Consider the following 22,669-nt stretch of genomic DNA (forward strand, 5'->3'; position numbering starts at 1 on the left):
GTGCTTTCCCAGTGGTAATGGTGACGATCCTCTCTCTCCGCAGCTCAATGGGTCGTACGAGGCCCTGTCTGGGGGCAGCACCACCGAGGGGTTTGAGGACTTCACCGGGGGCGTGGCCGAGATGTACGACCTGCACAAGGCTCCCCGCGAACCTCTACACCATCATCAAGAAGGCCGTGGGACAGAGGCTCGCTCCTGGGCTGCTCCATCGATGTACGGGGGGGCCGGGGGGAAACTCATCCCCAGGCTCCGGCCAATCTCTCTCTTGACAGGCTCCCTTACAGACCGCCCGTCCTCCCCCCCCCCCCCCCCCCCCCCATTTACCATCCCTGTTACACTCCCTGAACCCGGTCCCGACCTGTGACCCCATGCTCTGGGGGAAGGTTCGCTCCATGGTCCCGACCTGTGACCCCATGCCCTGGGGGGAGGGGCGCTCCATGGTCCCGACCTGTGACCCCATGCCCTGGGGGGAGGGGCGCTCCATGGTCCCGACCTGTGACCCCATGCCCTAGGGGGAGGGGCGCTCCATGGTCCCGACCGGTGACCGCATGCCCTGGGGGGATGGGCGCTCCATGGTCCCGACCTGTGACCCCATGCCCTGGGGGGATGGGCGCTCCATGGTCCCGACCTGTGACCCCATGGTCTGGAGCGAGGGGCGCTCCATGGTCCCGACCTGTGACCCCATGGTCTGGGGCGAGGGGCGCTCCCATGTTCCCGACCTGTGACCCCATGGTCTGGGGCGAGGGGCGCTCCCATGTTCCCGACCTGTGACCTCATGCCTCTGCCAGTCCTGCAAGCCTTTCGATGGGTTTGGTTGGAGATTCTGACTTCTTCTCCGTTCCACCTTTAAGAAGCTGGTCAAAGGTCATGCCTACTCGGTGACAGGGGTCAAAGAGGTCAGTGGGTGTTGTGAGGATGAAGGGAAGGTGCTGTGACCTGGGGGTTTATGTCTCACCCACCCTCCCTCTCTCTCCGGCCTCTGATACGTTCAGTGACTCAACTGCAGATTCCATGACTCGGAGACCCTTCCCCCGCCAGCGTTCCACTGAACCACCTCGCACAGGAAGATCCCTCCCTGTGGATATTGGGGAGGGGATTCCCAGACTGAGACATGAGGCATCCTGCACTCGAACTTCCTGCCAACATTCAATGTCTAGCTGCACTTCACAAGGAATGCCCACACTGGACCTGTACTGGGACCAGTGAGTCAGTGTCTATGGATCTTTGTACCCCAGTGACAGTCAGTGTCTGTGGAACTGTACCCCAGTGAGAGTCAGTGTGTGTGGAACTGTACCCCAGTGAGAGTCAGTGTCTGTGGAACTGTACCCCAGTGAGAGTCAGTGTCTGTGGAACTGTACCCCAGTGAGAGTCAGTGTCTGTGGAACTGTACCCCAGTGAGAGTCAGTGTCTGTGGAACTGTACCCCAGTGAGAGTCAGTGTCTGTGGAACTGTACCCCAGTGAGAGTCAGTGTCTGTGGAACTGTACCCCAGTGAGAGTCAGTGTCTGTGGAACTGTACCCCAGTGAGAGTCAGTGTCTGTGGAACTGTACCCCAGTGAGAGTCAGTGTCTGTGGAACTGTACCCCAGTGAGAGTCAGTGTCTGTGGAACTGTACCCCAGTGAGAGTCAGTGTCTGTGGAACTGAACCCCAGTGAGAGTCAGTGCCTGTGGAACTGTACCCCAGTGAGAGTCAGTGCCTGTGGAACTGTACCCCAGTGAGAGTCAGTGTCTGTGGAACTGTACCCCAGTGAGAGTCAGTGTCTGTGGAACTGCACCCCAGTGAGAGTCAGTGTCTGTGGAACTGTACCCCAGTGAGAGTCAGTGTCTGTGGAACTGTACCCCAGTGAGAGTCAGTGTCTGTGGAACTGTACCCCAGTGAGAGTCAGTGTCTGGAACTGTACCCCCAGTGAGAGTCAGTGTCTGTGGAACTGTACCCCAGTGAGAGTCAGTGTCTGTGGAACTGTACCCCAGTGAGAGTCAGTGTCTGTGGAACTGTACCCCAGTGAGAGTCAGTGTCTGTGGAACTGTACCCCAGTGAGAGTCAGTGTCTGTGGAACTGTACCCCAGTGAGAGTCAGAGTCTGTGGAACTGTACCCCAGTGAGAGTCGGTGTCTGTGGAACTGTACCCCAGTGAGAGTCAGTATCTGTGGAACTGTACCCCAGTGAGAGTCAGTGCCTGTGGAACTGTACCCCAGTGAGAGTCAGTGTCTGTGGAACTGTACCCCAGTGAGAGTCTGTGTCTGTGGAACTGTACCCCAGTGAGAGTCAGTGTCTGTGGAACTGTACCCCAGTGAGAGTCAGTGCCTGTGGAACTGTACCCCAGTGAGAGTCAGTGCCTGTGGAACTGTACCCCAGTGAGAGTCAGTGCCTGTGGAACTGTACCCCAGTGAGAGTCAGTGCCTGTGGAACTGTACCCCAGTGAGAGTCAGTGCCTGTGGAACTGTACCCCAGTGAGAGTCAGTGCCTGTGGAACTGTACCCCAGTGAGAGTCAGTGTCTGTGGAACTGTACCCCAGTGAGAGTCAGTGTCTGTGGAACTGCACCCCAGTGAGAGTCAGTGTCTGTGGAACTGTACCCCAGTGAGAGTCAGTGTCTGTGGAACTGTACCCCAGTGAGAGTCAGTGTCTGTGGAACTGTACCCCAGTGAGAGTCAGTGTCTGTGGAACTGTACCCCAGTGAGAGTCAGTGTCTGTGGAACTGTACCCCAGTGAGATTCAGTGTCTGTGGAACTGTACCCCAGTGAGATTCAGTGTCTGTGGAACTGTATCTCATGCTGCCCCAGGAGTTCCTCAGGGCAGTGTCCTGAGCCCAACCATCTTAAGCTGCTTCATCAATGACCTTCCCTCCATGATAAGGTCAGAAATGGGGATGTTCACCTCGAAGGGCAATGGCAGCAGGCGCGTGGGAACCCCATCACTTCCAGGTTCCCCATCAAGTTACACACCATCCTGACTTGGCAGTTTATCGCCGATCCTTCATGGGTCAAAACCCTAACAGCGCTGTGGGAGTACCTTCACCACACAGACTGCAGCGGTTCAAGAAGGCGGCTCACCGACACCTTCTCAAGGGCGATTAGGGCTAGGGAGTAAATACCGGCCTTGCCAGCGACGCCCACATTCAAGGAACAAATGAAAAAAAGAGTCTGGATGCCGTCACTGAGGTCTCCCCTTTAACCCACTGGGCTCCAGTCAATCGATCCCTGAAGTCTGTGCCTGTAGGGGTGTGACCCCAGTCAGTGGCCCCTGAACCCTCGAGTGTCTGTCTGTAGGGGTGTGACCCCCAGTCAGTGGCCCCTGACCCCTCGAGTGTCAGTCTGTAGGGGTGTGACCCCAGTCAGTGGCCCCTGACCCCTCGAGTGTCTGTCTGTAGGGGTGTGACCCCAGTCAGTGGCCCCTGACCCCTCGAGTGTCTGTCTGTAGGGGTGTGACCCCCAGTCAGTGGCCCCTGACCCCTCGAGTGTCAGTCTGTAGGGGTGTGACCCCAGTCAGTGGCCCCTGACCCCTCGAGTGTCAGTCTGTAGGGGTGTGACCCCAGTCAGTGGCCCCTGACCCCCCGAGTGTGTAAGGGTGAAAAATTGCGCTTAGGAAGAATAAGGGAGGTAAAGGGTGTTTTCGAAGATTTAGGTTAAGGCTGAGTTAAGCAACTGGCAGGACACAGGTATAATCTCGCTCAAACTGGTTTTGTGCTGCCAATAACTGCATTTGCTTGTTTCTCACTGAGAGAGTCGGGTTGCAAAATACCAACATGTCACGTGAAAGTGTATCGTGATATAATTAAATTGTTTTTGAAAGAAGTTAGCTAACGGTATAGTAATATAATTAAGTTGTTTGTTTTTGAAAGAATGTGATTGAAGGTTGCTAAGGTACCGGATTGGCCAAAGAATTAATGTCATAACTGCCGATATCGGTACCTTTCCGGCTTTTTGAACTGTATAAAAGAAGCTCGGCTGCCATTGTAAAACCGAGAAGAAGGTTACTAGACTGCGGAGTCTTTAACCTTTTCTCCCAAAGCGCTTCATACAATAAACTGTGTGCCTTTACCTTATACAGAGGAGAGTGAATTTATTTACACGAACAAGTGTCTGTCTGTAGGGGTGTGACCCCTAGTCAATGGCCCCTGACCCCCGAGTGTCAGTCTGTAGGGGTGTGACCCCCAGTCAGTGGTCCCTCACCCCCGAGTGTCAGTCTGTAGGGGTGTGACCCCCAGTCAGTGGTCCCTCACCCCCGAGTGTCAGTCTGTAGGGGTGTGACCCCCAGTCAGTGGCCCCTGACCCCCCGAGTGTCAGTCTGTAGGGGTGTGACCCCCAGTCAGTGGTCCCTGACCCCCCGAGTGTCAGTCTGTAGGGGTGTGACCCCCAGTCAGTGGTCCCTCACCCCCGAGTGTCAGTCTGTAGGGGTGTGACCCCCAGTCAGTGGTCCCTCACCCCCGAGTGTCAGTCTGTAGGGGTGTGACCCCTAGTCAATGGCCCCTGACCCCCGAGTGTCAGTCTGTAGGGGTGTGACCCCCAGTCAGTGGTCCCTCACCCCCGAGTGTCAGTCTGTAGGGGTGTGACCCCGAGTCAATGGCCCCTGACCCCCCGAGTGTCAGTCTGTAGGGGTGTGACCCCTAGTCAATGGCCCCTGACCCCCGAGTGTCAGTCTGTAGGGGTGTGACCCCGAGTCAATGGCCCCTGACCCCCCGAGTGTCAGTCTGTAGGGGTGTGACCCCCAGTCAATGGCCCCTGACCCCCCGAGTGTCAGTCTGTAGGGGTGTGACCCCCAGTCAGTGGTCCCTCACCCCCGAGTGTCAGTCTGTAGGGGTGTGACCCCGAGTCAATGGCCCCTGACCCCCCGAGTGTCAGTCTGTAGGGGTGTGACCCCCAGTCAATGGCCCCTGACCCCCCGAGTGTCAGTCTGTAGGGGTGTGACCCCCAGTCAGTGGTCCCTCACCCCCGAGTGTCAGTCTGTAGGGGTGTGACCCCGAGTCAATGGCCCCTGACCCCCCGAGTGTCAGTCTGTAGGGGTGTGACCCCCAGTCAGTGGCCCCTGACCCCCCGAGTGTCAGTCTGTAGGGGTGTGACCCCCAGTCAGTGGTCCCTCACCCCCGAGTGTCAGTCTGTAGGGGTGTGACCCCGAGTCAATGGCCCCTGACCCCCCGAGTGTCAGTCTGTAGGAGTGTGACCCCCAGTCAGTGGTCCCTCACCCCCGAGTGTCAGTCTGTAGGGGTGTGCCCCCAGTCAGTGGTCCCTGACCCCCCGAGTGTCAGTCTGTAGGGGTGTGACCCCCAGTCAGTGGTCCCTGACCCCCCAAGTGTCTGTCTCTAGGGGTGTGACCCCCAGTCAGTGGCCCCTGACCCCCCAAGTGTCTGTCTCTAGGGGTGTGACCCCCAGTCAGTGGTCCCTGACCCCCCGAGTGTCTGTCTGTAGGGGTGTGACCCCCAGTCAGTGGCCCCTGACCCCCCGAGTGTCTGTCTGTAGGGGTGTGACCCCCAGTCAGTGGCCCCTGACCCCCCGAGTGTCAGTCTGTAGGGGTGTGACCACCAGTCAGTGGCCCCTGACCCCCCGAGTGTCAGTCTGTAGGGGTGTGACCCCCAGTCAGTGGCCCCTGACCCCCCGAGTGTCAGTCTGTAGGGGTGTGACCCCCAGTCAGTGGTCCCTCACCCCCGAGTGTCAGTCTGTAGGGGTGTGACCCCCAGTCAGTGGTCCCTCACCCCCGAGTGTCAGTCTGTAGGGGTGTGACCCCCAGTCAGTGGTCCCTCACCCCCGAGTGTCAGTCTGTAGGGGTGTGACCCCTAGTCAATGGCCCCTGATCCCCCGAGTGTCAGTCTGTAGGGGTGTGCCCCCAGTCAGTGGTCCCTCACCCCCGAGTGTCAGTCTGTAGGGGTGTGCCCCCAGTCAGTGGCCTCTGACGCCCCGAGTGTCAGTCTGTAGGGGTGTGACCCCCAGTCAGTGGTCCCTGAACCCCCGAGTGTCAGTCTGTAGGGGTGTGACCCCCAGTCAGTGGTCCCTGACCCCCCAAGTGTCTGTCTCTAGGGGTGTGACCCCCAGTCAGTGGCCCCTGACCCCCCAAGTGTCTGTCTCTAGGGGTGTGACCCCCAGTCAGTGGTCCCTGACCCCCTCGAGTGTCTGTCTGTAGGGGTGTGACCCCCAGTCAGTGGTCCCTGACCCCCCGAGTGTCTGTCTGTAGGGGTGTGACCCCCAGTCAGTGGCCCCTGACCCCCCGAGTGTCTGTCTGTAGGGGTGTGACCCCCAGTCAGTGGCCCCTGACCCCCCGAGTGTCAGTCTGTAGGGGTGTGACCACCAGTCAGTGGCCCCTGACCCCCCGAGTGTCAGTCTGTAGGGGTGTGACCCCCAGTCAGTGGCCCCTGACCCCCCGAGTGCCTGTCTCTAGGGGTGTGACCCCCAGTCAGTGGTCCCTGACCCCCTCGAGTGTCTGTCTGTAGGTGTGTGACCGCCCTCACTCATGGCTGGTCATCCCTATCGATCCAGACCATACCTTCCCCGTTTGTGGGGAGCGAGGGGGGTTTAATCGCGGAACTTTCAGACTTCACGTTAATCTCCGTGTGCCCTTTGAACCCCGCAGGTGGACTATCGGGGAAGAATGGAGAGGCTGATCCGGATTAGGAACCCTTGGGGTCAAGTGGAGTGGACTGGAGCCTGGAGTGACAAGTGAGTGTGAGAGCGAGGGCGGGAGGGAACCTTCTAGAATAGGGAGTGGGTGGGAGGGAACCTTCTAGAATAGGGAGTGGGTGGGAGGGAACCTTCTAGAATAGGGAGTAGGCGGGAAGGAACCTTCTAGAATAGGGAGTAGGCGGGAGGGAACCTTCTAGAATAGGGAGTGGGTGGGAGGGAACCTTCTAGAATAGGGAGTGGGTGGGAGGGAACCTTCTAGAATAGGGAGTAGGCGGGAGGGAACTTTCTAGAATGGGGAGTGGGCGGGAGGGAACCTTCTAGAATGGGGAGTGGGCAGGAGGGAACCTTCTAGAATGGGGAGTGGGCGGGAGGGAACTTTCTAGAATGGGGAGTGGGCGGGAGGGAACCTTCTAGAATGGGGAGTGGGCGGGAGGGAACCTTCTAGAATGGGGAGTGGGCGGGAGGAGTGCCTGGGGGATGCTGGGAGTGGGCGGGAGGGGTGCCTGGGGGATGCTGGGAGTGGGCGGGAGGGAACTTTCTAGAATGGGGAGTGGGCGGGAGGGAACCTTCTAGAATGGGGAGTGGGCGGGAGGGAACTTCCTAGAATGGGGAGTGGGCGGGAGGGAACCTTCTAGAATGGTGAGTGGGCGGGAGGGAACCTTCTAGAATGGGGAGTGGGCGGGAGGAGTGCCTGGGGGATGCTGGGAGTGGGCGGGAGGGGTGCCTGGGGGATGCTGGGAGTGGGCGGGAGGAGTGCCTGGGGGATGCTGGGAGTGGGCGGGAGGGGTGCCTGGGGGACGCTGGGAGTGGGTGGGAGGAGTGCCTGGGGGACGCTGGGAGTGGGCGGGAGGAGTGCCTGGGGGACGCTGGGAGTGGGTGGGAGGAGTGCTGGGGGATGCTGGGAGTGGGCGGGAGGAGTGCTGGGGGATGCTGGGAGTGGGCGGGAGGAGTGCTGGGGGATGCTGGGAGCGGGCGGGAGGAGTGCTGGGGGATGCTGGGAGCGGGCGGGAGGAGTGCCTGGGGCATGCTGGGAGCGGGCGGGAGGAGTGCCTGGGGGATGCTGGGAGTGGGCGGGAGGAGTGCCTGGGGGATGCTGGGAGCGGGCGGGAGGAGTGCCTGGGGCATGCTGGGAGATGCTGGGAGTGGGCGGGAGGAATGCTGGGAGTGGGTGGGAGGAGTGCTGGGGGATGCTGGGAGTGGGCGGGAGGAGTGCTGGGGGATGCTGGGAGTGGGCGGGAGGGGTGCCTGGGGGACGCTGGGAGTGGGCGGGAGGAGTGCCTGGGGGATGCTGGGAGTGGGCGGGAGGAGTGCTGGGGGATGCTGGGAGCGGGCGGGAGGAGTGCTGGGGGATGCTGGGAGTGGGCGGGAGGAATGCTGGGAGTGGGCGGGAGGAGTGCTGGGGGATGCTGGGAGCGGGCGGGAGGAGTGCTGGGGGATGCTGGGAGTGGGCGGGAGGAATGCTGGGAGTGGGTGGGAGGAGTGCTGGGGGATGCTGGGAGTGGGCGGGAGGAGTGCCTGGGGGACGCTGGGAGTGGGTGGGAGCAGTGCTGGGGGATGCTGGGAGTGGGCGGGAGGAGTGCTGGGGGATGCTGGGAGTGGGCGGGAGGGGTGCCTGGGGGACGCTGGGAGTGGGCGGGAGGAGTGCCTGGGGGATGCTGGGAGTGGGCGGGAGGAGTGCCTCAGGGACGCTGGGAAGTGGGCGGGAGGAGTGCCTGGGGGATGCTGGGAGTGGGCGGGAGGGGTGCCTCAGGGACGCTTGGGCTGGAGGAGTGCCTGGGGGACGCTGGGAGCGGGCGGGAGGAGTGCCTGGGGGATGCTGGGAGTGGGCGGGAGGAGTGCCTGGGGGATGCTGGACGTGGGCGGGAGGACTGCTGGGGGACGATGGGAGTGGGCGGGAGCGGTGCCTGGGGGATGCTGGGAGTGGGCGGGAGGAGTGCCTCAGGGACGCTGGGAAGTGGGCGGGAGGAGTGCCTGGGGGATGCTGGGAGTGGGCGGGAGGAGTGCCTGGGGGATGCTGGGAGTGGGCGGGAGGGGTGCCTGGGGGATGCTGGGAGTGGGCGGGAGGAGTGCCTGGGGGATGCTGGGAGTGGGCGGGAGGAGTGCCTGGGGATGCTGGGAGTGGGCGGGAGGAGTGCCTGGGGGATGCTGGGAGTGGGCGGGAGGGGTGCCTGGGGGATGCTGGGAGTGGGCGGGAGGGGTGCCTGGGGGATGCTGGGAGTGGGCGGGAGGGGTGCCTGGGGGATGCTGGGAGTGGGCGGGAGGGGTGCCTGGGGGATGCTGGGAGTGGGCGGGAGGGGTGCCTGGGGGATGCTGGGAGTGGGCGGGAGGGGTGCCTGGGGGATGCTGGGAGTGGGCGGGAGGAGTGCCTGGGGGATGCTGGGAGTGGGCGGGAGGGGTGCCTGGGGGATGCTGGGAGTGGGCGGGAGGAGTGCCTGGGGGATGCTGGGAGTGGGCGGGAGGGGTGCCTGGGGGATGCTGAGAGTGGGCGGGAGGAGTGCCTGGGGGATGCTGGGAGTGGGCGGGAGGAGTGCCTGGGGGATGCTGGGAGCCGTCACGCTGCCGTACGTCCTCCTTGTTGACCTGTTTTCTCGATCTGTTTCTCCACAGCTCCTCGGAATGGAATTCCATCGACCCGGATGAGCGGGATGGGATGGTGCAGGTGGAAGATGGGGAATTCTGGTAAGTGCAGCCGGGAGCGGGAATTCCCAGAGCGGGAGAGGGGCTGGGAAGGGGCTTCCCGGGTTTGATGGGGAGAAGGAACAGAGGCGTTTAACTTGCACATCGTAAGTAAATAAAGGACGTTGACTTCAAACTTAATTTCAACTTACCTGCGATGATGGTTAGATGGACAGCACTGGCAGGGAGGGAGCTGTGGGCTTCCTGTGTGACCTGACCATCGCAGATGTTCAATTCGACATCTCCGACAGTGCGGCACTCCCTCAGTACTGCCCCTCCGACGGTGCAGCGCTCCCTCAGTACTGCCCCTCCGACAGTGCAGCGCTCCCTCAGTACTGCCCCTCCGACAGTGCAGCGCTCCCACAGTACTGCCCCTCCAACAGTGCGGCACTCCCTCAGTACTGCCCCTCCGACAGTGCAGCGCTCCCACAGTACTGCCCCTCCGACAGTGCAGCGCTCCCTGAGTACTGCCCCTCCGACAGTGCAGCGCTCCCTCAGTACTGCCCCTCCGACAGTGCAGTGCTCCCTCAGTACTGCCCGTCCGACAGTGCAGCGCTCCCTCAGTACTGCCCCTCCGACAGTGCAGCACTCCCTCAGCACTGCCCCTCCCACAGTGCAGCACTCCCTCAGCACTGCCCCTCCCACAGTGCAGCCCTCCCTCAGCACTGCCCCCTCCGACAGTGCAGCGCTCCCTCAGTACTGCCCCTCCGACAGTGTCGGCGCTCCTTCAGTACTGCCCCTCTGACAGTGCAGCACTCCCTCAGTACTGCCCCTCCAACAGTGCAGCTAGTTTAATCTCTATGTCAGGGAACATTTTTAGGTTGCGATCTTTGGGGAGATGCAGATATGGTGGATGCGGGGAGTACGGAGGGTGTGTTGTCCCTGGACCTTGGGAAAGCCTTGGCCAAGGTACGATACAGGAGACTATTGGAGAAGATGAAAGATACGGAATTCGAGGAAGGGTTGAAAACGGGATTAGAAACGGATTCGGATGCAGGAAACAGAGTGGGAGTTATGGGCAGTTTCTTGAAGTGGGTGGAGTGGATCGTGATGTCCCACAGTTCTCTTCTGGGACCACGTGTTTACTGTGTGTATCAATGATTTGGATTTTGGGGCTAGAGGTTGCGGTATCTAAAATTGCAGACACTCCTAAAATAGAAGGCATCGTAAATCATTCTGAGCACCAAAGGAAACTGCAAGGATACTGGAATGGGCAAAAAAAGTGGCCGATGGAATTCAATGTCAATAAATGTGAGGTGGAAAAAATAAGTAAAAATGATACTTTGAACAGGGGAACAGTCCCGTGCTGTACCTGCCCTGGGAGTGTTTGATGGGACAGTGTAGAGGGAGCTTTACTCTGTATCTAACCCGTGCTGTACCTGCCCTGGGAGTGTTTGATGGGACAGTGTAGAGTGCGCGTTACTCTGTATCTAACCCGTGCTGTACCTGCCCTGGGAGTGTTTGATGGGACAGTGTAGAGAGAGCTTTACTCTGTATCTAACCCGTGCTGTACCTGCCCTGGGAGTGTTTGATGGGACAGTGTAGAGGGAGCTTTACTCTGTATCTAACCCGGGCTGTACCTGCCCTGGGAGTGTTTGATGGGACAGTGTAGAGGGAGCTTTACTCTGTATCTAACCCGTGCTGTACCTGCCCTGGGAGTGTTTGATGGGACTGTGCAGAGGGAGCTTTACTCTGTCTCTAACCCATGCTGTACCTGCCCTGGGAGTGTTTGATGGGATAGTGCAGAGGGAGCTTTACTCTGTATCTAACCCGTGCTGTACCTGCCCTGGGAGTGTTTGATGGGACGGTGCAGAGGGAGCTTTACTCTGTATCTAACCCGTGCTGTACCCGCCCTGGGAGTGTTTGATGGGACTGTGTAGAGGGAGCTTTACTCTGTATCTAACCCGTGCTGTCCCTGCCTTGGGTGTGTTTGATGGGATAGTGCAGAGGGAGCTTTACTCTGTACCTCACCCTTGTTATACCTGCCCTGGGCCTGCAGCAGAATGACGTGTTACGATATGTGTTGTATGGTGAGGGTGAGTGGGGAGGGTGGGAGAGGGGGGGGGGTGAGGGGGAGGGGGGGAAGGGCGAGGGTGAGGGGTGAGGGGGGAGGGTAGGTGAGAGGAGGGACAGGCAGGTGAGGAGGCAGGCGAGGGAGGGAAGGGCGAGAAAGCAGGAGGGGGAGGGCGATGGAGGGTGAAGGACGGATGGGTGGGGGGTGAGGGAGGGTGAGGTGAGGAGGTGGGGAGGGTGAGGTAAGCTGGGGAGGGTGAGGGGGAGAGTGAGGGTGGGTGGAGGACGGACGGGCTGGACGGGCGGGGTGTGACGGGCGGGGTGTGACGGGCGGTTTGTGAAAGGCGGTTTGTGACGGGCGGGGGGTGAGGGGTGGGGTGTGTGAGGGGCAGGTAGTGAGGGGCGGGGAGTGTGAGGTGAGGGGCGGTGGGTGTGAGGGGCGGGGCATGACGGGGCGTGTGACGGGCGGGGCGTGACGGCGTGTGCTGGATGTCTTTGCACAGGATGGCTTTCTCAGAGTTCCTGAGGCAGTATTCGCGGCTGGAGATCTGTAATCTGACCCCAGACACCCTGGAAGGGGACGAGCAGAAGAAGTGGAACTCGGCCGTCTTCGGTGGGTCCTGGCGGAGAGGCAGCACGGCGGGGGGCTGTCGAAACCATCCTGGTGAGTGAGGCTCAGGACCAACCGCACACTCACTCTCTGTCTCACTCTCTGTCTCTCTCTCTGTCTCTCTCTCTGTCTCTCTCTCTGTCTCTCTCTCTGTCTCTCTCTCTCTCTCTCTCTCTCTCTCTGTCTCTCTGTCTCTCTCTCTCTCTCTCTCTCTCTCTCTCTCTGTCTCTCTCTGTCTCTGTCTCTGTCTCTGTCTCTCGCTCTCTCTCTCTCTCTCTGTCTCTCTCTCTGTCTCTCTCTCAATTCAAATGCTTTATTGGCATGAAAGTTTACAGGGAACCATATTGCCAAAGCTTACATAACAAAAAGTACAGGTTTCCAACATTCTGTAGGTGTCAAACAATTTTGACCTTCGTTGGGTACAGACAATATTAATTTAAACAGTCGTTGACCCTCGTTGGGTACATTCAGTATTAATTTAAACAGTCGTTGGGTACATTCAGTATTGATTTAAACATTTTTAGAGTATATATGCTATGGGTGTGCTCGTTAGTCACTCACTGTTCCTCAGGTTGTGACATGTTGTTACATATTGGACACCAAGATATGGTCTGTCTCCTTCCCCCAGGACTATTCTTAATTTTGACAGGTCATCCAATTCTTTGAAATCTGGGGTTGTAAGGCTGAGCTTGTCAAAATATATGTTTCTTGTCTCGTTGAATTTTTCGCATTTTAGGAGGAAGTGCACCTCTGTCTCAACCTCGCCGGCCAGACAGTGATCACATATTCTGTTTTCTTTAGGTTGCCAGGATTTCTTGTATCTTCCTTTTTCAATTGCCAGTTGGTGGTCGCTTAGTCTGTATCTGGTGAGGGTCTGTCTCTGTTTTGTGTCTCTGATGGTCGAGAGATAGTCTGCCAGTTTATATTCTCTTTTTAGGGCCCGGTAGCAATCTAATCTGCTTTGGCTTTTGGTTATTTTGTTCCAATGTTCCAGGTAGGTTTCTTTGCATTGTTTAATGATTTGGTTCACTCGGATTGGTGTTTGGAGAGCAGTGTTGGTCTGGGACTGGTCAGGGTCCGGCTGGGTAGGAGTACTTAGTTTCAGTAACCACTGACTCAGGGGACTTGTTTCTGGGTTCAGCTCTTGGGTCTGGAGGGCTTTAAAATGAAGGGTGTCTGGGGAACTAGATTTGAGGTGATTTAGAAAGTTTAGTGCTCGTTTTTGGATGTTTATTATCAGTGGGTATCTGCCTAGTTCGGCTCTACATGCATTTGTTGGTGTTTTCCTTTGGGTGCGAAGAATGCTTCGGCAAAATTCTGCATGTAGGGCTTCTATTGTGTGTTTTTCCCATTTAGTGTAGCTATGGTGATTGAGTGGGCCCCGTACTTCACTACCGTACAGCGCAATGGGCAGGATTATACCATCAAATATTTTGAGCCAGATTTTGATTGGAATTTGGATGTTGTAGAATTTTCTTTTTATTGCATATAGGGCTCTTCGGGCTTTTTCTTTTAGTGCATTCACTGCTATGCTGAAGCTCCCTGATGCTGTAATGGTTAGACCAAGGTAGGTGTAGCTCATAGTGTGTCCTATGATGGTATCACTGAGAGTAAACTGGTATTTGTTTTCCTGACATCTGGGCCTTTTTTGAAAAATCATGATGTTGGTTTTCTTTAGATTTACTGTCAGGGCCCAATTTTGGCAGTATTTGTCAAGTAGGTCTAAATGTTGCTGTAATCCCTGTTCTATGGGAGACAGCAGAACCAGGTCTCTCTCTCTCTCTCTCTTTTTCTCTTTCTCTTTCTCTTTCTCTTTCTCTCTCTCTCTCTCTCTGTCTCTCTCTCTCTCTCTCTCTTTGTCTCTGTCTCTGTCTCTCTCTCTGTCTCTCTCTCCATCTGTCCCTCTCTCACTCTGTCACCTGCTCTCTCCCCCAGCTACGTTCTGGATTAACCCGCAGTTTAAGATCACGTTGGAGGAAGAGGATGATGATCCTGAGGACTGCGAGGTTGCCTGCAGCTTCCTGTGTGCCCTGATGCAGAAGGATCGCCGCAGATTCCGGCGACATGGGCAGGACATGCACACCATCGGTTTTGCTGTGTATGAGGTTTGTCTGCTCGCTCTGCGTCCTCACCCTGCCCCACACATTTAGTTAACAGCCTAACGGTGCCTGAACATTTATCTAATAGCGATCATAACATGATCGAGTTCAAAGTTTGAAAGGGAGAAACGCAAAACAGCTACTAAGATTCTAGAAATAGAAACAGAAAATGCTGGAAATACTCAGCAGGTCAGGCAGCATCTGTGGAGAGAGAAACAGAGTTAATGGTTCAGGTCGATGACCCTTCATCAGATTCTAGATTTGGGTAAGGCCGACTTCAACGGGATGAGGCCACGACTGTCCACAGTAAACTGGGAAAATCTGTTAATGGGTAAAACGACAGAAGATCAGTGGGAGGTGTTCAAAAAAGAATTGACGGTGATACAGAACCAGTTTATACCCCTGAGGGGCAAGAGTTCTACTTGACAAAACAAACAGGCATGGGTGACTAAAGAGGTAAGGGACAGCATAAAACTAAAGGAAAGGGCCCACAAATATGCAAAAATAGCACAGATCCTGGCGAATGGGAAAGATACAAAGAACAAAAGGTAACGAAACAGACAGTAAGAGCTACAGAAAGGGAGTATGAAAAGAAACTTGCAAGGGATTTCAAAATCAACACAGAATTTTTACAGTTACAAGATAAGGCAGTGACGGGTTACGGGGAGCGGGCGGGGAAGTGGCTTTGAGCCCAAGATCAGCCATGATCGTATTGAATGGCGGAGCAGGCTCGAGGGGCCGAGTGGCCTATTCCTGCTCTGATTTCTTACGAAAAAGAGGGTGGTCAGGAGCAATGTCGGCCCCTTAAAAACTGGAAGCAGTGATATTGTCCATGACAATGGGGGAAATGGTTGGATATGTTGGATAATTACTTTGGGTCAGTATTTACAGTAGAAGAGGATAGCATGCTGGAAATCTCAAAGAAACTAATATTGAATCGGGGACAGGGACTCAATAAAATGAATGTAAGTAAACTAACAGTAATGAAGAAAATAATGGCACTAAAGAGTGACAAATCCCCAGGGCCAGATGGTTTCTGTCCCAGGGTTTTAAAGGAAGGAGGTGAGCACATTGCAGATGCCCGAACTATAATCTTCCAAAGTTCTCTCAATTCAGGAACCGTCCCTTTAGATTGGAAAATTGCGCAGGTCACTCTGCTTTTTAAGAATGGCAAGACAGGGAAACCAGGGAATTATAGACCAGTGAGTCTAACATCTGTTGTGGGGAAATTGCTGGAGTCTATAATTCAGGATAGTGTGACTGAACACCTTGACATTTTTCAGCTGATCAGAGAGAGCCAGCATGGGTTTGTGAAAGGCAGGTCACGCCTGACAAACCTGATTGCATTTTTTGAAGAGGTGACTAAAGTAGTGGACAGGGGAATATCTGTGGATGTTATTTATCTGGACTTCCAGAAGGCATTTGATAAAGTCCCACGTAAGAGATGAGGGCAAATGGGTATCATCTGATCGCCATTACAGAGATGTGGTTGCAAAGTGACCAGGGCTGGGAACTGAATATTCCAGGGTATTTGACAATTCGGAAGGATAGACAGAAAGGAAAGGGAGGTGGGGTGGCTTTGTGGTAAAGGATGGAATCAGTGCAGTGGTGAGAAGTGATATTGGCTCAGAAGGTCAAGATGTAGAATCGGTTTGGGTGGAGATAAAAATTAATAAGGGGAAAAAGGTCTCTGGTGGGCGTAGTCTACGGGCCCCCAAACAGTAGCAATACTGTTGGACAGAGTATAAATCAACAAATAATGGAGGCCTGTAAAAAAGGTACGGTAATAATCATGGGATATTTTAATCTCCATATCGATTGGACAAATCAAATTGGCCATGGTAGCCTTGAGGAGGAGTTCATAGAGTGTATCCGGGATGGTTTCCTAGAACAGTATGTAATGGAACCAACCAGGGAACAGGCTATCTGGGATCTGGTACTGTGTAATGAGACAGAATTAATAAATGATCTCATAGTAAAGGATCCTCTTGGAAAGAGTGATCATAATATGGTTGAATTTCAAATTCAATTGGAGGGTGAGAAAGTTGTATCCCAAACCAGTGTCGTGATCTTAAACAAAGGCAATTATAATGGCATGAGGGCAGAACTGGCTAAAGTGGACTGGAAAAATAAATTAAAGGGTAAGACAGTTGACATGCAGTGGCGGACATTTAAGGAGATATTTCATAACTCTCAACAAAAATATATTCCAGTGAGAAAGAAAGATTTTAAGAGAAGGGAGCACCATCCGTGGCTAACTGAGGAATTAAAGGATGGTATCAAAGTGAAAACGAAGGCTTACAATGTTGCCAAGATTGGTGGGAGGCCAGAGGATTGGGAAATTTTTAAAACCCAGCAAAGGATGACTAAAAAAATAATAAGAGAGAAGATGAATTATGAGAGTAAACTGGCAAGAAACATTAAAACTGATCGTAAAAGCTTCTACAGGCATATAAAAAGGAAGAGAGTAGCTAAAGTAAACGTTGGTCCCTTAGAGGATGAGACTGGGGAAGTAATAATGGGGAACGGGGAAATGGCAGAGACCCTGAACAAATATTTTGTATCTGTCTTCGCGGTAGAAGACACTAACAACATCCCAATAATGGATAATCAAGGGGCCACAGGGAGTGGGGAAATAACGACTATCACCATCACTAAGGAAAAAGTACTTGGCAAAATAATGGGGCTAAAAGACCAGATGGCCTGCATCCCAGGGTCTTAAAAGAAGTGACTGCAGAGATAGTGGATGCATTGGTTGCAATATACCAAAATTCCCTGGACTCTGGAGAGGTCCCAGCAGATTGGAAAACTGCAAATGTAACGCCCCTATTTAAGAAAGGAGGGAGACAGAAAGCAGGAAACTATAGACCAGTTAGCCTAACAGCTGTCGTTGGAACATCATAAGACAGTCAAGCAGAGTCAGCATGGTTTTATGAAAGGGAAATCATGTTTGACAAATTTGCTGGAGTTCTTTGAGGATGTAACGAGCAGGGTGGATAAAGGGGAACCAGTAGATGTGGTGTATTTGGATTTCCACAAGGCATTCGATAAGGTTTGGGGGTAATATATTAGCATGGATGGAGGATTGGCTAACTAACAGAAAACAGAGAGTCGGGATAAATGGGTCATTTTCTGGTTGGCAAACGGTAACTAGTGGGGTGCCACAGGGATCAGTGCTGGGGCCTCAGCTATTTATAATCTACATTAATGACCTAGATGAAGGGACTGAGTGTAATGTAGCCAAATTTGCTGATGATACAAAGACAGGTGGGAAAGCAAGTTGCGAAGAGGACACAAAGAATCTGCAAAGGGATATAGACAGGCTCAGTGAGTGGGCAAACATTTGGCAGATGGAGTATAATGTGGGAAAATGTGAGGTTATCCACTTTGGCAGGAAAAGTAAAAAAGCAAATTGTTATTTAAATGGAGAGAGATTACAAAATGTTACAGTTTAGAGAGACCTGGGGGTCCTTGTGCATGAAACACAAAAAGTTAGCAGGCAGGTACAGCAAGTAATTAGGAAGGCAAATGGAATGTTGGCCTTTATTTCAAGGGGGGTGGAGTATAAAAGTAGGGAAGTCCTGTTACAACTGTACAGGGCGCTGGTGAGACCACACCTGGAGTACTGCGTACAGTTTTGGTCTCCTTATTTAAGGAGGGATATACTTGCATTGGAGGCAGTTCAGAGAAGGTTCACGAGGTTGATTCCTGGGATGAAGGGGTTGACTTATGAGGAAAGGTTGAGCAGGTTGGGCCTATACTCATTGGAATTTAGAAGAATGAGAGGGGATCTTACTGAAACATATAAGATTCTGAGGGGGCTCGACAGGGTAGATGCAGAGAGGATGTTTCCCCTCGTGGGGAAATCTAGAACTCGGGGGCATAGTTTCAGAATAAAGGGGGCACCCATTTAGAACCAAGATGAGGAGGAATTTCTTCTCTGAGGGTCGTAAATCTGTGGAATTCTCTGCCCCAGAGAGCCGTGGAGGCTGGGTCATTAAATACATTTAAGGTGGAGATAGACAGATTTTTGCAAGATAAGGGATTGAAGGGTTATGGGGAGCGGGCGGGGAAGTGGCTTTGAGCCCAAGATCAGCCATGATCTTATTGAATGGCGGAGCAGGCTCGAGGGGCCAAGTGGCCTATTCCTGCTCCTATTGCTTATGTTCTTAAACTGTTCCCATTGGCAGAAGGGTCGAGAACCAGAGGACACAGATTTAAGGTGATTGGCAGAAGAACCAAAGGCGACACGAGGAAAAACTTTTTTACACAGCGAGTGGTTAGAATCTGGAATTCACTGCCTGAAAGGGCGGTGGAGGCAGATTCAATCATGGCTTTCAAAAGGGAGTTGGTTAAGTACCTGAGGGGAAAGGGCGGGGGAGTGGGACTAGCTGAAGTGCTCTTGCAGAGAGCTGGCACGGGCTCGACAGGCCGAATGGCCTCCTTCCGTGCTGTAACCATTCTATGATACACAAACTAAGCTTGTATTCCCGAGGATGCAGAAGGTTAAGGGGTGATCCGATCGAAGTTTTCAGGATATTAAGGGGAACAGATAGGGTAGAGAGAGAGAAACTATTTCCGCTGGTTGGGGATTCTAGGACTGGAGGCACAGTCTAAAAATTAGAGCCAGACCTTTCAGGAGTGAAATTAGGAAACACTTCGACACACAAAGGGTGGGAGAAGTTTGGAACTCTCTTAGAGTCATAGAGTTTTACAGCACAGAAAGAGGCCCTTCGGCCCATCGTGTCCGCGCCGCCCATCCATCCCTGTCCTGTCTAATCCCATTTTCCAGCATTTGGTCCATAGCCTTGTATGCAATGGCATTTCAAGTGCTCATCCAAATGCTTCTTGAATGTTGTGAGGGTTCCTGCCTCTACCACCCTTTCAGGCAGAGAGTTCCAGATTCCAACCACCCTCTGGGTGAAAAAGTTCCTCCTCAAATCCCCTCTAAACCTCCTGCCCCTTACCCTGAATCTATGCCCCCTTGTTATTGACCCCCCTACTAAGGGGAAAAGTTCCTCTTTATCTACCCTATCTATGCCCCTCATCATTTTGTACACCTCAATCAGGTCCCCCCTCAGCCTCCTTTGCTCCAAGGAAAACAACCCCAGCCTGTTTAGTCTTTCTTCATAGCTGAGGCGCTCCATCCCAGGTAACATCCTGGTGAATCTTCTCTGCACCCTCTCCAAAGCAATCACATCCTTCCTATAGTGAGGCGACCAGAACTGCACACAGTACTCCAGCTGTGGCCTCACCAGCGTTTTGTACAGCTCCATCATAACCTCCCTGCTCTTATATTCTATGCCTCGGCTAATGAAGGCAAGTATCCCATATGCCTTTTTAACCACCTTATCTACCTGTTCCGCTGCCTTCAGAGATCTATGTACATGTACACCAAGGTCCCTCTGACCCTCTGTACTTCCTAGGGTCCTACCACTCATTGTGTATTCCCTTGCCTTATTTGTCCGTCCAAAATGCATCACCTCGCACTTTTCCGGGTTAAATTCCATTTGCCACTTTTCCGCCCATCTGACCAACCCGTTTATATCGTCCTGTAGCCGGAGGCTTTCCTCCTCGCAATTTACCACCCCACCAATTTTCGTGTCATCTGCGAACTTACTGATCATACCTTTTACATTCTCATCCAAATCATCCAAATGGCAATTGATGCTGGATCAATTGTTAACGTTAAATTGGAGATTGATAGATTTTTGTTAACCAAAGGTATCGAGGGATATGGGGCAAAGGCGAGGATATGGAATTAAGTCACAGATCAGCCATGATCTTATTGAATGGCAGAACAGGCTCGAGGGGCTGAATGCCCTCCTCCTGTTGCTATGTTCCTACACAGCAGGAAAGGCCCAGGCTCCATTCCCGGCCTGTGCTCAGCCCTCACACACGGAGCAGGAAAGGCCCAGGCTCCATTCCTGGCCTGTGCTGAGCCCCCACACACGGAGCAGGAAATGCCCAGGCTCCATTCCCGGCCTGTGCTCAGCCCCCACACACGGAGCAGGAAAGACCCAGGCTCCACTCCTGGCCTGTGCTGAGCCCCCACACACGGAGCAGGAAAGGCCCAGGCTCCATTCCCGGCCTGTGCTCAGCCCCCACACACAGAGCAGGAAAGGCCCAGGCTCCATTCCCGGCCTGTGCTCAGCCCCCACACACGGAGCAGGAAAGACCCAGGCTCCATTCCCAGCCTGTGTTCAGCCCCCACACACGGAGCAGGAAAGGCCCAGGCTCCATTCCCGGCCTGTGCTCAGCCCCCTCACACACGGAGCAGGAAAGGCGCAGGCCCCACTCCCGGCTCAGCACTCTGTAGGAGTCCCGAAAACCGATTATCTGGCCATTAACACATCGCTGTTTGTGGGATCTTGCTGTGCACCGATTGGCTGGGTCACTGACTGCCTTTCACAGTCACTGATTGGCTGGGCAGCAGCTGGTGATGTGACGAGTCAGTTTATAAATCTCAGGCTAAAGACCCCGGTCTAGACAGTGGGTTCATTTGTCTGACTGTCTGTGTCTGACTGTCTGTGTCTGACTGTCTGTGTCGGGCTGCGATCGTTTTGTTCTGACCTGTTTCTCTCTCTCTCTGCAGGTCCCAGACGAGGTTCGTAAACCCATTCTTGAGTCAGAGACAATCGCTGTGATCCCGCTCCCCCTCCCTTTCCCCTCACTCTCCCCCTCGCCCTCCCCTTCTCCCCTCCCCTTCTCCCCTCCCCCTCCACCCACTCCCCCACCCCCCTCTCCCACCCTCTCCGCCCTCCCCCTTCCCTCCCCTCTCCCCTCCCCCCTCCTCTCCCCTCTCTCCTCCCCCCTCTCTCCTCCCCCTCTCTCCTCCCCCCTCTCTCCTCCCCCCTCTCTCCTCCCCCCTCTCTCCTCCCCCCTCTCTCCTCCCCCCCTCTCTCCTCCCCCCCTCTCTCCTCCCCCCCTCTCTCCTCCCCCCCTCTCTCCTCCCCCCTCTCTCCTCCCCCCTCTCTCCTCCCCCTCTCTCCTCCCCCTCTCTCCTCCCCTCCCTCTCCTCCCCCCTCCCTCTCCCCCCTTCTCCCCCTCACCTTCTCCCCCTCACCTTCTCCCCCTCACCTTCTCCCCCTCACCTTCTCCCCCTCACCTTCTCCCCTCCTTCCCCCCCTCTCTGCCATCTCTCCCCCTCACCCCTCCCCCCTTCTCCCCCCTCCTACCCCCTCCCCCCTCCTACCCCCTCCCCCTCCTACCCCCTCCCCCTCCTACCCCCTCCCCCCTCCTACCCCCTCCCTCCTGCCCCCTGCCCCCTTCTCCCCCCTGCCCCCTTCTCCCCCCTGCCCCCTTCTCCCCCCTGCCCCCTTCTCCCCCCTGCCCCCTTCTCCCCCCTGCCCCCTTCTCCCCCCTGCCCCCTTCTCCCCCCTGCCCCCTTCTCCCCCCTGCCCCCTTCTCCCCCCTGCCCCCTTCTCCCCCCTGCCCCCTTCTCCCCCCTGCCCCCTTCTCCCCCCTGCCCCCTTCTCCCCCTGCCCCCTTCTCCCCCTGCCCCCTTCTCCCCCTGCCCCCTTCTCCCCCCTGCCCCCTTCTCCCCCCTGCCCCCTTCTCCCCCCTGCCCCCTTCTCCCCCCTGCCCCCTTCTCCCCCTGCCCCCTTCTCCCCCTGCCCCCTTCTCCCCCTGCCCCCTTCTCCCCCTGCCCCCTTCTCCCCCCTGCCCCCCTTCTCCCCCCTGCCCCCCTTCTCCCCCCTGCCCCCCTTCTCCCCCCTCCCCCCCTTCTCCCCCCTCCCCCCCTTCTCCCCCCTCCCCCCCTTCTCCCCCCTCACCCCTTCTCCCCCCTCACCCCTCCTACCCCCTCCCCTCCCTCCCCCTCCGCCCTCTCCCCCCTCTCCTCCTCCCCCCCCCCCATTCCCTCTCCCCCCTCCAGTGGTTTCTGTGCTGACTCTGTCTTTCCTCCCTCTCCCTCTCCCCCTCCCTCTCCCCCTCCCTCTCCCCCTCCCTCTCCCCCTCCCTCTCCCCCTCCCTCTCCCTCTCCCCCTCCCTCTCCCCCTCCCTCTCCCACTCCCTCTCCCACTCCCTCTCCCTCTCCCCCTCCCTCTCCCCCTCCCTCTCCCCCTCCCTCTCCCCCTCCCTCTCCCCCTCCCCCTCCCCCTCCCCCTCCCTCTCCCCCTCCCCCTCCCCCTCCCTCTCCCTCTCCCTCTCCCCCTCCCTCGCCCCCTCCCCCTCCCTCGCCCCCTCCCTCTCCCCCTCCCCCACCCCCCTCCCCCCTCCCCCTCCCCCCTACCTCCAACCCCCTCACCCCTTCTCCCCCCTCCCCCCCTCCTCCTACCCCCTCCCTCCCCCCTCCCTCTCTCCCCCCTCCCCCCCCCCCCCCAATTCCCTCTCCCCCCTCCAGTGGTTTCTGTGCTGACTCTGTCTTTCCCTCCCTCAGTATCGGGGTTGTCAGAATGTCCATTTGAAGAAGGATTTCTTCCTGACTCACAGCTCATGCGCCCGGTCGGAAACCTTCATTAACCTGCGGGAGGTCAGTAACCGCATCAAGCTGCCCCCCGGGGAGTATGTGGTCGTCCCCTCGACCTTCGACCCCAGCCAGGAGGCCGACTTTGTCCTCAGGGTCTTCACAGAGAAACAAGCGGAGTCGGAGTGAGTGCCTCGAGAATCCGGCAACATTGGGGGGGCCGGGGGGTGAATGTACGGACTGTGACCCCAGTCTG

At 56.0% G+C, this 22,669-nt stretch overlaps 2 protein-coding genes across 2 annotated transcripts in view; both read left to right on the forward strand.

Moving 5' to 3' along the window:
• The window catches only part of LOC147113213 (tau-tubulin kinase 1-like), a 110,907-nt gene extending 110,498 nt beyond the window's left edge, over window positions 1-409 (forward strand). The window contains exons 6-7 of the mRNA XM_085998258.1: window positions 44-173; window positions 384-409. Coding sequence (XP_085854384.1) covers window positions 44-173; window positions 384-409 — 156 coding nt within the window. The remainder of the gene's footprint in view (window positions 1-43; window positions 174-383) is intronic.
• A 431-nt stretch (window positions 410-840) lies between these two features.
• Window positions 841-22,622, forward strand: LOC147113214 (calpain-1 catalytic subunit-like). The gene is made up of 7 exons (XM_085998152.1): window positions 841-896; window positions 6,559-6,644; window positions 9,216-9,287; window positions 11,801-11,961; window positions 13,843-14,012; window positions 20,602-20,613; window positions 22,387-22,622. Exons 2-7 carry the CDS (start codon window positions 6,577-6,579, stop codon window positions 22,600-22,602), a joined length of 699 nt encoding a protein of 232 aa, XP_085854278.1. The 5' UTR covers window positions 841-896; window positions 6,559-6,576; the 3' UTR covers window positions 22,603-22,622.
• The last annotated feature ends 47 nt before the right edge of the window (window positions 22,623-22,669 follow it).

The sequence above is a fragment of the Somniosus microcephalus genome, chromosome 9 (genome assembly GCF_052327205.1).
Source record: "Somniosus microcephalus isolate GS21.2 chromosome 9, FLI_Smic_1.0, whole genome shotgun sequence".
NCBI lineage: Eukaryota > Metazoa > Chordata > Chondrichthyes > Squaliformes > Somniosidae > Somniosus > Somniosus microcephalus.